The sequence below is a fragment of the Malurus melanocephalus genome, unplaced genomic scaffold (assembly GCF_030028575.1).
Source record: "Malurus melanocephalus ecotype Western Australia unplaced genomic scaffold, MMel_1.1 scaffold_15, whole genome shotgun sequence".
Taxonomy (NCBI): Eukaryota; Metazoa; Chordata; class Aves; order Passeriformes; family Maluridae; genus Malurus; species Malurus melanocephalus.
Window position 1 is genome coordinate 3,436,212 of NW_026623247.1, and position 17,936 is coordinate 3,454,147.

General features: G+C 33.9%; 1 protein-coding gene across 1 annotated transcript in view; it reads right to left on the bottom strand.

Moving 5' to 3' along the window:
• Nucleotides 1-878: 878 nt before the first annotated feature.
• SPTLC1 (serine palmitoyltransferase long chain base subunit 1) overlaps nucleotides 879-17,936 on the bottom strand; it is a 31,233-nt gene continuing 14,175 nt past the window's right edge. The window contains exons 4-15 of the mRNA XM_057385075.1: nucleotides 16,898-16,991; nucleotides 16,365-16,437; nucleotides 14,083-14,215; nucleotides 12,257-12,386; nucleotides 10,362-10,451; nucleotides 9,525-9,632; nucleotides 8,011-8,106; nucleotides 7,633-7,729; nucleotides 6,189-6,243; nucleotides 4,468-4,585; nucleotides 3,691-3,764; nucleotides 879-3,202 (exon numbers count right to left, since the gene is read on the bottom strand). Coding sequence (XP_057241058.1) covers nucleotides 3,109-3,202; nucleotides 3,691-3,764; nucleotides 4,468-4,585; nucleotides 6,189-6,243; nucleotides 7,633-7,729; nucleotides 8,011-8,106; nucleotides 9,525-9,632; nucleotides 10,362-10,451; nucleotides 12,257-12,386; nucleotides 14,083-14,215; nucleotides 16,365-16,437; nucleotides 16,898-16,991 — 1,162 coding nt within the window. The 3' untranslated portion in view covers nucleotides 879-3,108. The remainder of the gene's footprint in view (nucleotides 3,203-3,690; nucleotides 3,765-4,467; nucleotides 4,586-6,188; nucleotides 6,244-7,632; nucleotides 7,730-8,010; nucleotides 8,107-9,524; nucleotides 9,633-10,361; nucleotides 10,452-12,256; nucleotides 12,387-14,082; nucleotides 14,216-16,364; nucleotides 16,438-16,897; nucleotides 16,992-17,936) is intronic.

The window sequence follows — 17,936 nt, forward strand, 5'->3', positions numbered from 1 at the left end:
GTCCCCATATATTGCAAATTGCAATGAAAATTGCYCTCATCAAGACAATTTCAATAAATGGCCAACTTTTTACAATTAAAATGCCCTCCTTCTCAACTACCAGATAATAATCTTCAATTTWAAAAACCCTAACATTTATTTTTGATCACTATTTAAAATACTGTATTTATTATCCACTTAGCTGAAACCCTGTTCCAAATATTTGGCAAAGCAAAACACAGAAATTAATTCAAATAAAATTTACTTTCAAAAGGTACTTTGAAGTTTGGGATAAGGTACTTTTGTTTATTTCATCTCACAGCATCCTGCTTAATAGCTTTACACTCCAGTTTCATGCCCACATCTGAAGAAATGGATGGAAAAATCCCACTTCATCCAAACACCACTCCAAAGCAACTAACACAGATTTGTTCATATATTTATCAGCCAAGAGTACTGAGCAGTTAAGCACCTTAACAGGCTTCTGATTTTTTTACATGTCAGAAGTTTAATCAGAATCACCTGCTGTCTTCCTAACCCCCAATCAACATTTTTCCCCAGAGCCACCCATTTCTTCATCTGCTTGCCATTTCAGAGACATTTATCAAAAAAGTCAAAATGAAGAGGAGTCRGACATGCTTCAACTGACCAGGGATATTCCCCTCTGCCAGTCACATCTCGTAAGTGTCTTAATTTCTCGCGGAGCCCATGCATAAAACCTGTCAGTAAAACACACATTACAACAGCACTTCAACTGCTATCAACCAAGATATTCACTTTACTGTGATCTAAATGCTTCTTTTTTACACACTGGTAAACAACAAAAAAAGGACAAAGGCAGTTTTAACAGTGTTTTAATGGTGGGTATGTGTTTGTCAAAYGAATCAGATTATGGCATCTCTTAGCAACATTTTTGAACTTTTATTTCATCAGAACCATTTAGTTACAGCTTTGAAACTGCTAGAAATTTCACTCTGCTTCTTGCTACTTTAGTTGTCATCACTTTATTTAAAAGCAAAAAAACCCAACAAWCCAAGAACAGAAATAACACAAATCCACATATGTAAAAATAATTGCTAGTTCTCTAGGCACAACAAAAATTCCACCCCATTTGCAGACAACCTAAAATAAAATGCGAGAACTAAACATAGATTCTGCAACCTAGGATTTCAATGCCAGTGGTGATTTGCTTACCTTTCCAGGTTCATCTCAATTCCAAAACCATTTATTATACTGCACTGGAATCGAAGTACCTTATTTGTTCCAAGTTTATACATCAAAGGCTTAACTTTACTCAGATATGCAGGTTTCACTTATCAAGCAAAAAATGGCTCAAAAGCTCAAAGTAGAGCAAGAACATTTCATTTCCATTTCTAGCAGTCTTTGAGGGTCTTCAAGGTGACTGTTCTGCACTTCAGTTCCAGTCTGTAAAATTGGAGTCAGTTTCATTCCTCACGTTTTTTTCTCTTTTAAATTATTGGCTTCGTGCTGGCTTTTACTCACAGTCAACAGAGAAAACATAAATGTCAGTAAAATAGGGATACTCTTTCACATTGAGATGAAGGTTTTTTTACATTGCACAGATAAATGATTTGACTATTTCAAATATCAAGCAACAGTCACAAAAGTGCTCCAACATAACTTTAAATAAATGCTCTATCTGAATATACACAGATGAAAAGTTTTGAAAGCCAGTGCAGAAAGTCTCTATGAACATGGATTATGCTCACTTAAAGCAGAATATTCAACAATATATGGTTGATCATGCTACAAAATCCAATTGTATAAGTAAAAACCTGAATCAAACATGATTAACTTTATTTAACAATGATGTTTCTCAAAAATATCCCCTTGTAGTAGCAACCAAAAAGGCACGTAAGTACAAAATAACACATATTAGGCAGAAAAGAGAATTTTCAGACAGGCATTCTTAAAGCAAAATCCCCAAATAAAAAGCTATATTTTTTTGTTTTATAAAAAGGTACATACTTCCTTACCAGTTTCCTGATTGAAGTAAAGTGTTCATATATGTAACGCCCATCTGTGCTTACCTAAAATCCTGACAGCACAACCTCCAAATATTACTATCAAGTTACTTGGGAATTTTATGTGCACGGATTTAGTGGTGTTTCAGCAGTATTTGTACCATCTAAACTCTTACTATCTATCTGTGAGTTTTCCCTTCTAAGGTACAGATGTTTAGAGATAAAACTAAGCACACATAATTTTAGTGCTTAAAAGTAGTTTGACTAAGCTAGTGTTTAGTTGCTGTTTCAAAACCTTGGCTCATTTTCCATGTTGCCTATTACTCCTCCTCAAGACTGGTACAAAGCTCCCCTAACTGAACATACTACATTGGAATTACACCGGTTACACAATTCAGAGGTTTGAATCTAGATATTTTAAAGTTAATAATATGAAAAACCTCACCCATAATATCAAACATGGATACAATTACATATGGAATGCAGGAAGCAAACAGTATTTTATATGAATTTACTGTTTAGATAAAGGAATTCTCTGGCCAGCTCTTTTTAGAAACCAGCTGCCAAAAATGGTTAGAGAAAGATATATGTACAAAAAGAATTGAAGTTCTTCCCTCCTATAATTCAAYAATAAATGACATAATGCAGCACAAAATTATATCTTAATGTGTTATTTTCTTCCTTTTGGCAGTATTACGAACAGTGTATTTTCATTTGGAAGGTGGGGAGGGATTTCAATTCCTTGAAACTTATTTGAAGATCCCACATTTTGAGAAAATGCAGAGAAAATAATGCATTTTACATGGTTTGGGGGGAAACTGAATGTTCATATCTTCGAGAACATCTAAGGGTTGGAGAAAATAAACTTAAAACTTTTTATATTAAATTTATGAAAGAGTCATGAATGCAATAGTCATATCCCCTTTTAAGTAATGCTAGTAAATGACAGAGTTTGAATTGGAATAACACTGTGTCATTCACTAATTTCAAAATTCTGCATTCTTCCCCTCACTGAATTTCTACCACTCTAGAACAATTTTGTTAGTCAGATTTCAATGCCATCAGTGGAAAAATCTGGAAGTCACTATACAGTGTAAAACCCTTATCCTGATAATGTGGGGAAAGAGAACTCCAAAACAGCAGTCTAATTCAACACAGACTGTGCAGCTTCCTTAAGAAGTGATGCAGCTTTGTCCAGTTCTTGTTCTGTTTGTTCCACTGTTACCACTACTCGAATACTAGAAAAAGAAAACCAGAACATACACAGTGAACTTTACTTGTAGCCTTCAACTTTAGAATTCTTTCACACTAATTTCAACACATTAAGATCACCTGTAAGGAAATTATTATGATTTCAAATTCAACCAGGAACTGAAATATGACTACACAGAAGTGGTCAAGCTACTTTTTTGCATCCTCTCTGCCGCCCCACCATACACACTGAAAAAATCTGTTATCTTTTTTACCTACAGAGGTGCAGCTTATATGTGCCTGCTARTGGGCTACATGTTGGTCACAAGATTGAGGTAGTTTTGATAGAGTTATTTCAATATTTACAGTTATTAATAACAGTCACTGAACATACACCTCAAAAATGGAGCCTCTCCCATTTTTCCAAGAACTAACTATTCAATCCAGTCCACCAAACAAAACCCCATCATTGTATGAAAAGAGATGGAGAGCCATATCCAATAAAAATTAAGTAACACACTGACTTTCTGCTAACCTGGGTGGAGGAAGACATTTTTCTTCTTTCTCCAGATAGCGAGCCTGTGTTAACGCAATACCACTATTCATGCACTGCAAACAAAGAAAATACAGCAGTCAACCTGTGAATTTCTGATGGCATATCATTTTGATCACCAAATAATTATAACTAACTTATATTAATCTTGTGTCAAGATAAATGCAAGTTCTTTCCCAAAGGAGGTTTGGAAGGTTGTGCAAAATCATCTCTGATTTCAATATAGCTTTAACACACAAAACAGTTTAGGGTAAAGTGTCTTTAGTTTTCATCTCCATGTAATAAGGCAAACATACCATATTTATCAGGCAATTAAATCATAYTTAAGCATATTTTCAAGGAAATTAACTTGAGAATTTATTTTTGTTAYGTCATCTTGTTTACCTGTCACCTGATATATAAGGCTTTCCCTCAATTTCTACCTCTTCGCGTGAGACAAAGAGAAGAGAACCAATATGTATTGAAGAAGGGAAAAATACTACATATAGAATATGAGATTCTTCACACACAAAAAAAACCAAAGTCCTTTATCTCAGAGAGGTAAAGGTTGATCTTAAATGGTCAAATGCACCTCCAGAACACTGTTCTTACTAACATTATGAAAGTTGTCTAAGCAACAATTTTATATGCAGATTTGAGCTTTCTTGCAGCTTTCCTGCAAGATATTTCAACATGTTACCCAACAAGCCTCCCCTACCCTTCCTTCATTATTAAAATTCAAAGGCAATGATATATATTAATTACTATGGGGACACTTACATAATCCACAACTCTTTTGAGTAACTTCACATCATTTTCTCGAGATCCACAGCTCTCCTCCAACTGCAAGTGTAATGCTGGAGAAAAAGATTCTCCCACTACTTTTAAACCAGAAATCCTAAAACAAATAAAAAGCGTTTGATGTACATCCTACTTGAAGACATGCATTGAAATTCTAGGTAACAAGTGTTTCCCCTTCCTACGTGGTAAGGAAAGATGGAYATTTCACTTTACTGATACTAGTGCAGACAAAACGTAAGTGCATTTCGGCTTTCAATACATAAAGATAACAAAACTTATCAAGCAAATGTCTTTTCTAAGGAGTTTCAGTAAGTTTTAAAATTATAGTTACCCACAGTTTTACAGAAAGGATTAATAATTCAGAAATTCTTAAAGTATCCTTATGAAGGTGTAAGAGAAATGTCTGTGCTAGGCCTGTAAGTTGCAAATAAAAACTCAGCTAGCTAGGTCAAGTCTTTGTAATCTACATTAAGAAAATAAATAACAATAAGCCTTTTTATCACTCCACGGATATTCTGTTGGGGGTTTTTGCAAGATTTGGCAAGATTTACTATTTTAGATTATTTCCCCTAGGAAATCTTTATAGCATCATCTGTCAGACGCTCCTCTAAAATTAGTTATATGATTAGAATTGTTCCTTCATCTGTACATAGAAAGAGCTGTTAACTGGGTTTCTAGAATTTGACCGAAGGACTGACATTTGATTCTTATTGTCCTCACAGATCACAGGACTGAGTTATTCCCATCCAAAAATCTGTATYCAATATTCAAGCAAGACCTCTGGCCCCCAAAAGTAACAGGTCACATAAAYATGTATCAACTACCAGGTGTAATTTTGATTTCTGGACTTTGATAAGCTTGCCTAACACACATTTTAAGAAGATCAGGCTTATTTGATGTTGTATCATTCCAAAGGAACCAGTATAAATAATCATGCATTTCAAATTTCAAGTGTTTCTAAAGGTTATTAATTTCTGTAATACACAACAGAAAATTGTTGGAAGGAAGACTAATTGTAAAATACAATTGCACAATTACTGCACACTAAATGATTGTTAAATATTACAGCAATTTCTTTATCCTTTTAGTATCAAAACCTGACAGAAGAAAAAAGCAGTTAGTCATTATGTTAGTCAGTAYAGACATCTTTTAAAACAGCATAGCATTAGGAAATTTTAAACCTGATTTTTCAGATAAGTTCTAGCAATTTTCTATGTGCCTCCAGAACAATCAGTTGTTTACTGAACATTCAAGTCAAATGTGTAGGAACAATATTGTATCCAAGGTGATTCAAAGATACATTGAGTTGTCGGAGAGAGTGTGCTAAGCTTCATCCCAAATGCTTTCATTTAGACAATTTTCAAAATGCTTAACAAAACTTTATGTCATTGAGAGCTACCTCACTTTCTTCAAGACATAAAAGTGCAAGTGTTTGCAGAATTCCTCACTAGCCTTAAAATACAATCTCATTACAAAACTTGTAAAGGATTTAAAAAACTTGAAACSCTTTTCAGTAGCATATCAGAGACAGTTGGGAAAGATAATTTTCCTTCTTTAATACATTCATAATTGAGAGTACATATCCCAATCTAAGCATCTGTAAAACCAGAAAGACATTTGGGCAAAAAGAGTTCTTTAAAGCTGGAATTATAAAGGCATAGCCAAATAAAAGCCAAAAAAGCCCCAAACCCCACACTTACCCCTGTAAAGCTTTGTGAATTCTTTCACATTTATCCCGGAGAGTCTGAAAAATGTCTACATACAAAAAACAGCAACAAAACAAAACAATTTWAAAAAAATCCAAAACAGGAGAAGGAAAGTCCTAGATTTCCTGTTTCTTACTTTACATTTCTCTACATKTCTCYATTTTTCCAAATATAGCATTTGAAATAAAACTAAAATATGTATATATATAGAACTACTCCGTCACTTTGCTACTCTTCTCAATGTTCCCAATTCCCACTTCTGCCAGGAAATGACAAGCTTTTAAGTCCTGACAAATGCACTACTTCCCTTTATCTCATTACTCCAGCTGCATTGGTTCACGATCATATGGAAGGGACGACACAAACACTTTGTAACAGGACTGAAGTGGAAGGTCCAATTTATACATATCCATAAATAGCTGTTGCCATGCAGATTCTGCTCATTAATCCTTTCCAATTCATTGCAGATTCTTAAAGAGGAAACCAACTTCTGAATCTSCAACATTGTTTTTTTTTTTGTTGGTGAAGGCTAGCCCTCCACTACACCTAACAGTCCTGTAACTTGCTCTTAGTTTTTTCTTGATTCTGTTTCACCTCAGAGGACTAGTCATGGGCTACCCAGTAATTAATTTGTGACAAATTAAATACTGCATGTCTGCAGATGTCCTTCAATCTGTTGATGCAAATGAAGGTTGAAAAAGAAAAAATTGTTCCCAGGTGTCCTAGTGCACGAATTCATCACTGTCATGGCMTAGGCTCAATTCTTGGTCCGGAAAAAGATTTTTCAAGGCCGGGTTGGATAGGGCTGCTGGTCTAGGTGTCCATGTCAATGGCAAGGGTGCTGGAACTAGATGATCATTAAGTGCTTTTCTAGTTGACTCCTAGAGCAGAAACTTCTGTCTCTCAACTTTATACAAATGCATTGAATTTGGTCCTGCCAAAATTACAGGCAGTTAGCACCCTGATCATTCCTGAGATTCCTGCCTGAATGCTTAACTAGAGAAAGAACAAACCTAATTATAGTGCAAATGGAAAGAAGAAGGTTGTCCAGTCCTGAGGAAATATATTTCCATTTGTTTCTACTTAACCTTCTCTTCCTCCATTTATGCTGAAGGAATATGTTTTTAAGGAAAAAGCATGTCACTGATCTAAAAAGCGGAATAAAAATTCTGMTTTGCTTTTTAAAAACCATCTGCGTCCCTCTTAGCTTCAACAAACTCACTTATTTTCAGCTATAAGAAGGAAAGGGAAGGAAACACTGAAGAGGAAAAGCAGAGTGGGAAATACCATGAATAAAAAGCACACATGCAAAATTAATTCATGAAAAAATAAATAGGAAATCAGAGTAAAAAGGTGAAGAATCAAAGTAGGGAGAAGTACAAGTTATTTTTTTGGGGTRAAGAAAGACTGAAGGATAACATTTTCCTGAATTAAGTACCTGGATTATCTTCCATAATATTCAGAGCCTCTATAGCAGCAGCAGCTAACAAAGGAGGTAGAGATGCAGAAAAGCAATAGCCTTGACCAGACAATCGCTACGGGGGAAAAAAAAAGTATGTTTATAGTAACACAGACAACATTTTAAAAGTTAATTCATGTACATACAAACAACCTCCCCTAACACTTACAGGTACATATAAGGATTTACAAGTAGGTCTCCAATTTATCTACAGTGTTTGACAGAACCAGACAGTTTCTGTATGGAATCAAATGCTGCATAATCATCTATATGATATTTGCAATTTGATATTAGTAACTAACTCTCATATATAACTAACTAGTAGTGCCAGACTATTTAAAAAGAGATCTTTCTTACCTGATGGTCAATAATAAAAGATCTTCCACAGCAAAATCCTCCAATAGAAGCTAGTGAATTTTCCATGTTTGCACTAATAAGATCTATATCATCAATCTGCCAGTTAAACGAAGAAATTATTAAAAGATACTTCTGATTGCATCAAGAATATTTACAAGTTAATCTATTAAAGATACATCTTATTCCATATTACTATGAACACTAAAGAAGATCCACTATACTATGACATAACAAAATGAAAGTACAACTGAAATAATATTTTTAAGCACTACAGAAAGACTGCAATTTAGAAATTGAGCTTTATGGATCTGTAAATAAATTGCATATGATCTMTCTCTTTCAGGCATTGCAACATGAAGAACACACGCAGATAAACTATTTAGATACTGGTGACAATTCCACAAAGCACTCAGTGTGGTAGTGTCCTTAAAGAGTGTAAGTAGTCCTACTGTAGTCAGTAGAAGGTAGAATATGATTAAAATTAAGCATAAACCTAATTAAAATAGAGTCTGAACATTAGAGACACAGTTGTCTTATTTCACTTGTTAATTGCAATTATTTTCTTTTGCCAGGCTCTGAAAGATTTTGTCTGTAAATTAATTTAACATGAAAGTCAATTACTTGGAAAGGAATTTAACATAGAAGTCAATTAATCAGATGGTGCTTGGCATGTATCACAGTAATGCTGTTTCCTATTCTAAATTAATTTTCTCTCTTCCATGTTTGATATTAAGCAAAAAAAAACAGGACAAAGGGGAAGACAGAAYGATTTCTCAAAATTTGTTATTTCACTTCCAAGCTGAATTCAGACACTGTTGGAATGTAGTGAGAGGTGCTTCACACTAGAACACTGGCAAACAGAAAGCACTTCTTTCTTCTTCTCAGTTAAGGAGACTGTGGTAGCAAACAACTCCAAGGATACCATTTTGGATTTCTAAAGCACTCTTCAGCTGCATAAACACCACGAAAAGTATACAGACTTGGAAAAATAGTTTAGCTTGAGCAGCTGGTAGAGTACTACAGTAACACCTCCGAGAGAATTTAAAAATGTTATCCTATCTTTCCTTACTGAAGTAAAAGGCAATGGAGCAAAATAGGATGGCTATGTACACACTGCAAAGATTTTTCTTATTTATTCCTAGACCTCAGATATTTCTGTGACAGTACACTTTTCAGTGTATGTGGCTGGAAAATTCAGTATTTGTTATTTCACTGTGTGTCCAAAATAAAGACAGAATTATGCATTGTAAAAATCCTTTTGTTACCTTCATCACTAAAGAATTGAAAATTCATGTGCTATTTCAAATAAGCACATGAAATAGTTCCAAGACCTGAAAGCTTTAGGACTCTTASGATAGTGGAAAAAATGATACTAAAAAAAAGAAATTAACAACGCTTATATTTAAATGTCTACTTTACACTTCAAAACTATCTATTAATGCCATAGGTTTTAGAAAACAATTTCACAACTTGCTTCTGTACAAATCTCTAATTCACAACCAAAAGGTACATACATTTATTCCAAAGTGTTCAGTAATTCCTCTTCCATGTTCTCCAAGGACTCCAAAGGAAAGGCTCTCCTCCAAAAATATTCTAACTTTGTATTTATACTTCAATTTAATCTAAAATACAAGTCAGAATTTGGTGACAACATGGGAAAGAGAAGGTAAAGAAAGACAAGGACTTTTACTGCATAAAAGTTAGTTCTAGAGTTCTGTTCTGTCATTAAGCCATTTTAAAAGCCTTCAAAATTATTCCATCATGCAATACTAGAACAAATTTCATAAATGTTCATATATGAAAGACCCCTTTTCAAAAAAAAGATTCTCAAGTTCTTTCAAGATGATGGATTTTCACGCCATTTCTTCCATCACCTATGAGAATAGAGCATACACACAAAGCTATTTTACACTGAATAGMAAATGCTCTCCTTGGAGTCACTATTTCTGACATTTGTGTCAATTTTTCTTTGAAACTTCTTTTTTTCTTTCCTTTTTGAAGACATAACCTAGTTTAACAATCCAGTATCACRTATCACATTATATCTGAAAATACAGTCTAAAAAGACAGGATAAAAATTAAGACCATAGTCATATATTAATTTCTAAGTCTCAATAGCTTCAGAATCCTAAGCAGAAGTTTCAAAACAAGGTTAAGATTTGGAATCATTATTTCATGAACATATATCATGAACATGAATATATATCTCATATATTCATGAGAGAAAGCAGGAAGGTAAACAAAAAACCTGCACATAGAGCTTTTCTCTGTAGGCTTAATTATACAACACTATTATTTCATTASCCACAAGTTTTCATATGCAGTTCAAAAGGCAAACTAAAACCACTTACCAATTCTGGAAGAGGGCAAATGTCTCCTGTGTTCATATACAACCCTTCCACTACAATAAACCTTCGAGTTACACGAGCCTTGCGAGGATTCTTCAAAGAAAGAAAAAGTTTTAGTTCACATCAATTGTTACTAAACAAGCAAAGCTCTAAGTAGTTTTTCGATACGAAGATTTTTGTGAAGGGAATGGCCTTTTATTCAAGTAAGCTGTTACTTCAGTTTAAACTCCRTATTTTTCATCTGTAACAATAGTTGCAATGCCTCCTGGGACTACTTCTGTCTTTTATTTATTTTGTAATAATTTCAAAGCTTTTGACTTCTACACATGATTTAAAACGCCTTGTTTTGCAACAAATCATAACCAATCCATTTGAACTTTATGAATAAAATAAAACCAATGTAACTACGGAACAAATACTACGAATCTTGGTCTGTTATACCCATCATTAGTCTAAGCATTTAGAAGACTTTTCAACAAATGTTTTGAGCACCAAGATTCACAATGCAGCACAAACTTCTTACAAGTAGTTTCTTTGTAAAACACAGTGCAAAGTATTCATAACACTCAAGTTACAAAGTCTTTGTCTGGTCTCTGGATACAATACAGACCATTAAATATCTTACCCTTGTTTCTACTTAAATTTCATAATTTCAATTGGTATAATTTCAGTTTTGCTGTTTTAAAATGCCATTCCTCCATTATTTACTTTAAACCTTATTGATATTTGCTGAACAAGGATATTATGTCACACTTATTTCATTTTTTCAGCTCTTGTAAAAAGATTCAGAAACATGTACTTTTCTGCATGGTAGGCACCAAACTAGTCAGTCTGCTCCACAGGCATTACTAACTCTAATGGTATGACCTACCCTTTTCTAGTCACTATGTCTTAGTTATGCACACATGGTCTATATTAAGCTCTTGCCCACCAACTTTACATCCACATTCAGCTAATTACAGTAAGAAACTTCAACCATGTAGCTAATTCAAAGCACTCTGCTCTAACAAACCATATGTGTTACACAAATTAGTTTGAAAACCACTTCTAAAAACTCATGTAAAGATTATCTGACAAAAATTATTTTCCATGAAGGTATGTTAACTAATATGTATCTATCAATTTGCTATTAATAAGATCCGTTACTGATTTACACTGATGTTAAGCTGATTGCCAGTTTATCTACTCTACTTTTTCTATGTCTTATCACAAAATCAGCTTTCTTTCAATTGTCTGTAACTTGCCAGCATTCTGTGAACAAACCATAGAATCACAATAGCTAATAGGTTCTTTTAAAACTCATTTAATTAAGTTATCTGTACTTTCTGATCTTGACCTAGTAACTGCTTTTGGACTTCCTTCTGCATTACTGTCAGAATGAGAAGCAAGCCATCAAACTGACTCAAATCTGCCATGAGAGAATATCTTAGGAGCTGTTGCAAGATAGGGGAACACTAATAATAACAGAACCAACCATATTGATTCTATAAAGGACTCGCCACTTTTGTGTTGATTTTATAGTGTGGCATTCAAAGTGATAATTAACTTAAATGCTTTATGAGGTAAATATAATTACATAMATTTCTCAGACACCCAAAAAAGCTCTGTAATAGTATTTACAGAAAAAAAAATTATCTCACTTCAGTCATCTACCTGTAAAGAYATTCCCCTGCTACTAATGCCTGTGGGCTCAGTTCTAGGGGTTTAGAAGAGAACACAAATAAATAGGTTTTAAAAAAATTATCTTAATTAAATAAGCAACATAACTGCTCGACAGAGAGTTATGAAACCCAAGTAACTATCTATAAGCATTGCATACAATCAATTACACAACCCAGTTAAAAAATGTGGGGGAGGTAGCACAAAAGAGTACAAATATTTCTTCAAAGGAATGGTACCTTTTGATCTTCAGTCTCTTGTTCTTTCAACAGTCGTTCAAGGTCAGCCATATCATTATGCTTAAATAACTTGATGTTACTACGAGATGCTTGTAATCCCTTCTGAATAGCAAAGCAGGCAGCTTCATCTCTGTAAATATAGTAAACCCTTCTAAGTTTGTTAATCACAGTGCAATTATTCAAAGAAAGCAGACTGTTACAACTGCCTTTCTTTTGAGCAGATATTTATAATTAAGTGTAGACAAAACTGTATATTTTATTTACATTTTGTAAATTCATGTCAAAGCTTTTCAATTTTACTATGTATTACATCTGGTAAAAGCAAGCCAACAGGCTTTCTCTTGAAGTCTACACTGGTCCTTTTGTTTGTATGTGACAGCAGTTTGAGCACAGCATTCCATGGACCAGGTAGAATACCATGGTAATCATGCCAGAAAACTCTCACTCCATTTGCTCTGGGTCTTACAAAAAACGCACAAAGATGTGCCTGTAACATTCACTGTAGTCCTCCAAATACTCAAAACTTTCATTTTAATATCCTTTGAGAAATAATAACTCCATGTCCAAAGAACTATCCCCCATTTTAAGTGTTGGAACACTTAATTTTTTGAGTATGATGGGGTATGCAATTTCACAGCTGCTTAGGTCAACTAATCTTGTAAAAGTGGCAATTGAATCAAACCTGCACATGTTAAATGCAGTAATTTCAACCAAGTGCTTTCAAACACAGTGAGATCTTTTGTCAGTAAGAAGCTGAAACAGTGTAAGATAACTTAACCAAGTTACACTGTCATCCTTGAGCAGTATGTACAACCCTGGTCATTTGTCTAAAGAATGCTGGTCCAGAAAATAATYAAAGGCAACCAAAAAAGGTGATTAAATTTATGAAAGAACTTCTGYAAATAAGTCAAAAAGGCTGCAAGCCTTACATTTAGTATTCTAAGAGAGCACCGAAGAGAGATTTTGGCAGATAAATACAAAAGCATCACTGTGTTGTACTTTAACCACAGCAGGCAGCTGAGCCTCACWTTGATACTCACTTTCTACTCCCATGGGGAAAATGCATGGAGAAAATCCTGGTCTTAAAATCAAATGCTTCAATAGAAATTAATAGGTACAATATTTGAAGCAGGTATACATATATTTTTCATAAATGTTGAAGTTTTCCATTTGCACATGAAAGAAACACTGTTGATATTAAAGATCTAAGGTACTAAAAGACTCAGAAGTTTTAAGAAAAATCCATCAACTCTTTACTAAATCCAAACCCCATTCTTAGGCCCAGGAAGYTGAGTATTGTTACATTGTTTCTCCCTGTTCCTGAATCTTCCCTAGACAAATTATCACTGGCTATTCAGAGGGACCATATAYTGGGCCTGCCAAACCCTTTATTTGATTCTGCATAACTATTGTTCTGTTATTTTAGTATGTGCCAATATTTATCTAACTAGCCCATTGCAAATAGGCAGGAGGGGAACAACTCAACTGTCCTGGAAGAAAGGTGAAAAGCCAGCAGTAAATAGGAGAAAAGCAAGCAAAACCGTACAATTTCTTAAGAGGAAAAATTAGGTATTAGAATTACACTGGTTTTTGAATGCACAAGTTGTTTCACATTTTTTTGCAGCCAAGTGCCCAAGTCTTTCATGATGAAAGCCATTACTGATTTATACTATTGGGCAAAGAAAAAATATTTGAGCTTTGTACTACATTAAACCAGTAATATTTTTAAATGTTCAATGATATGATTAGCAATCATGACAAAGAAAAATTGAAAGGAAAAAAGAAGTTTTTAATCTGGAATTTCCCAAGTAAAAAACAATACTTACACAAACACAATGTCCCCTCTTTTCGAATATGCAGGGATAGCACTGGCAATTGTTGCAAATCCATATGAGTATATAATAGCTTCCTCTGTCCTCATGAATTTTGCTAGCCGTTCTTCTAATTCTAAGTGCACATCTATTTGAGAGAGTAATCCAAAAGATCTTATATAGCTAACTCATCTTCATATCAGAAAGACTATAATTACTTTTAGCAATCATCTAATTGAAGAAAACAGAATATTTATTTGTAGGATGAATATTAAAACAAGTATCTTCCTAAAACCCAATTGCAACCAATCCAGCTGCTCTTAAACTGACAAGTAACCTGTTATTAATCACAGATTTTGACAGATCTGAAAATATTTATGCAACATGTTTCTCTAATATTCTTATGCAATAGTTGTTAAAATCTACTTGTGATTAGACAACAAGTAAATGATACAGTGTTCTTAGACTGTGACTAGAGAGCACAGTTACTACAGTCAGAAAACAAATTATGTAATTTATAACAATTAATGAGGTCCTGTTGGCAGATTGTCAGTTCTTCCAAGCTGATGCTTCCACTACATAAGCACAGCTATCATTATAACAGATAACTCCTCTTGGCAGACTACAAATCACAAACCCATTGAAAAGGTCACAACTCTAAGCCAGAGATTATGCACCCTTAAAATATATAGACTCAATCACACACAAAAAGCATTTTGTAAACCAATCTGGTAAAAGTGACCCATGTCAGAAATCAAAATATGAAAAAGGGTAATACCACACAGCGAGTGCACTGTTGCTGCAGAAAGGTAACCAGAGTATTCCACTTAAGTGACCTGTATCAGGTCAACTGTTATTCTGATTGTCTAATTCTCCTACCACTATCTGCTTCTTGCTTGCAACAGTCAGAGAATAAAGCTTTTCATCAAATAGAAATAAATAAAATTAAAAGGCAAACATAGATCATTACTGTGTGACTTGAAATATCACCACTGGCCATCTGTTACCCCTTTGCAATTACTGAAGTTGATTGAAACTAAAATCAAATGAAGCAACATCAGTTATATATACAGATCATATTCTTCCAGTAGTCTGTGGGGCACACTGTTATGTTAGTATTGCTCTTTCTGACCAGACACTAAAAGCAAGGGTGCAGAAAGAAAGGGTATTGTAAAAGTCTCAACTCTGGCATACTAAACACATCTAGGATAATCTTTCCTCAAAAGGGCACAACCATATGATTTATGAATTTATTTTAAAAAGTGAAAGGTATTTCTTCAAACAACAGTCTCCCAATCACAATAAAGAGCAATTTTATCCACAGCCTGCAAAACATAAATCCTCAACAGCCCATTCCTAATGTTTACCTGTGCATCAAAAATTATGGTTCTAAGCTAATGAACAACCTCTAAGATKGGTATCAAAGACTCAACCCTGTTCTGATAGATAGATTGTTATCATCAAATTAGGTATAGCAACTAGCTGATCATTTATAGGAACTAACTAGTCTGATGAACCAAGAAAAGCTCAAGTTTCTTTCGAATTCGAGTCAAGGCTACAGGAAGCTAACCCTATGAAATAATTTGAGTATAGACACCCACAGAATTCCATCACCTCTGTGGAGAGACTGCAAAGTTCACAAAATGAGTTTAGATTTTAGCCTGTAACTATGTAGCTATTCATGTACAACTCCTCAGTTTGCACGTAATTATTTCAAAATATAAATGCCTGTAAAGAACTATTTCCAGAGTCTGATACTTAACAACTTCCTACTTCTTAAGAGGAATGCAAAAAAACTCTTACCTTCATAACACCTGCTCATGCCATACGATCTCTCAAATACAACAGTAAAATTATCAGTAGTGTAAAACTTCATTCTGATTACAGCATTAGATAAACGTTAACTAATAATTGTTATCACAGAAATCAGATTGCCCCCTTGTGGTTCCCTTAGAAACTTTAATTTACACTTAAGCGTCACCATGCATTTTTAAATTCTAACAGGTTTGTTTTCTCTTTTGACTATGGTGACCAGAATCTTAAAACCGATTAYAAACTTTGCAATTCTCCTCCAAGACCAGAATTGGAAACAGTAAGAAAATAGATAAAGCAATGAGAAACAAAGCTAGGAATAATAAGCACTACCAATCCTCAACAACTATAATARAAAGTGCATTAGAGAACAATTGCTTTTCAGAGCAACAGCAACAACTTTTTGCTTAAATATTGGACTGTTTTGGCTGGCTTACAAAACTAATCTGAGCACCTTTAAAGACAGATCAAAGAAAGTTACTCACCAAAAGTACCATAGAATCCTCTGGGTCCACAAGTGCCAACACCATATTTCTTCAGAGATGCCTGGGCTGCACTCTTTAATAGGAAAGAATTACATTAAATATTCCTGCATTGGCTCTCTAACTCTTCTACACACCACACACTGACAATTTTACACCAATGTACACAGATGAGCTTTTATATCATGTAACATGACCYGCTTCGCAGAAAATATGTACTGATTTTTATGAATTAATTTCACATCAAAACTATTTTAGACAAGTGTTTAAGCATCACTCATTTTATTCTAATACTTAGGACCATTAAATACTAATCTAACTGGATAATTAGGTATGCAGTAAGTATTTCAAAATAAACTTTGGTAAAAATACAAACTTTAACAGCACAACATTACAAGGTTTATAATCTTCCTTCCTKCTTTAGCAGTATGTGTTATTGAAGAATTTCATGCTTTTTGTAGTTACTCTTTATGCCAAGATAACATACAAAGTAAAAGAGGAATAATCACACAAATAGAATAACTGGAAGAACTCACCTTAACCTTTTCATTATTCAGAAGTCCAAGGAAGTTAAATGATGCAAAGTTTATACATTCCTTGCCATTAACAGTGATTATATGGGTGGGAGGACTGAAAAAAAAATTACAGACCTATTGTTACAAATGAACTGTTGCAATTTTCATAAACAGTTAAACAATATAGGAGTTCTGTTTTTCAACAACAGGAGGCACCCAGGTTTTTCAAGATTCCCTCTCTCTACTTCTGTTGCAGCTACCAAACAGTATTTCAGTGTCAAGTCACAAACACACTGTACTATACTCGACAAAACCTAMATTCCTGTAATTTAATAAAGTTTCTTAAGATATTCAATGGTTCCTTGTTGAAAATTTAATTCCTAGGAAGATGACCCCTGAGGAGATACATAAAGCTTCTCCTTTAAAAGCAAAGTGATATCTAGTGTCAAGAGGAAATACTGGGAAAAAAAAAAAAAAAAAAAAAAAAAAAAAAAAAAAAAAAAANAAAAAAAAAAAAAAAAAAAAAAAAAAAAAAAAAAAAAAAAAGGGAAATTTCATTGCTCTTACTTCCAAGAAAAAAATTAAGTTTCAAAATCCATGCTTTTGTCATAAAGCAACCCCAGAATACCTATCTTTTACTGATAGCACTATTGAAATATAGGTACTAGCTGTAAGCAGGCAAAACTACAGTATTAGCTATCACCACAAGTTTCCAATTCAATTTAATCTCTAATGGTTTGAATAATTTATGTAATCAAGAAATAGAGGACATGTGAAAACAGACACTATTAGAAAATTAACAAGAGCATTATATGAAGCAAAGGGCAAACAAATTTTCTGCCCTAAAAAGTTATGATTCAGGTAAACAAATAACAAAAAATTTTATATAAGTAAAATATTACGCCTTTAAATACAAGCACCAGGTCCATGTGCTGTATTCTATGAGCAAACCTGTTTTGGCAATTACACAYACCCATAAAACAAAATCAAAAGTTGCAATTAATCACTCGGAGCATTGAGAAGTCTCAAATCTAAGCCAAATGCAAAACCTTGTGTCTGC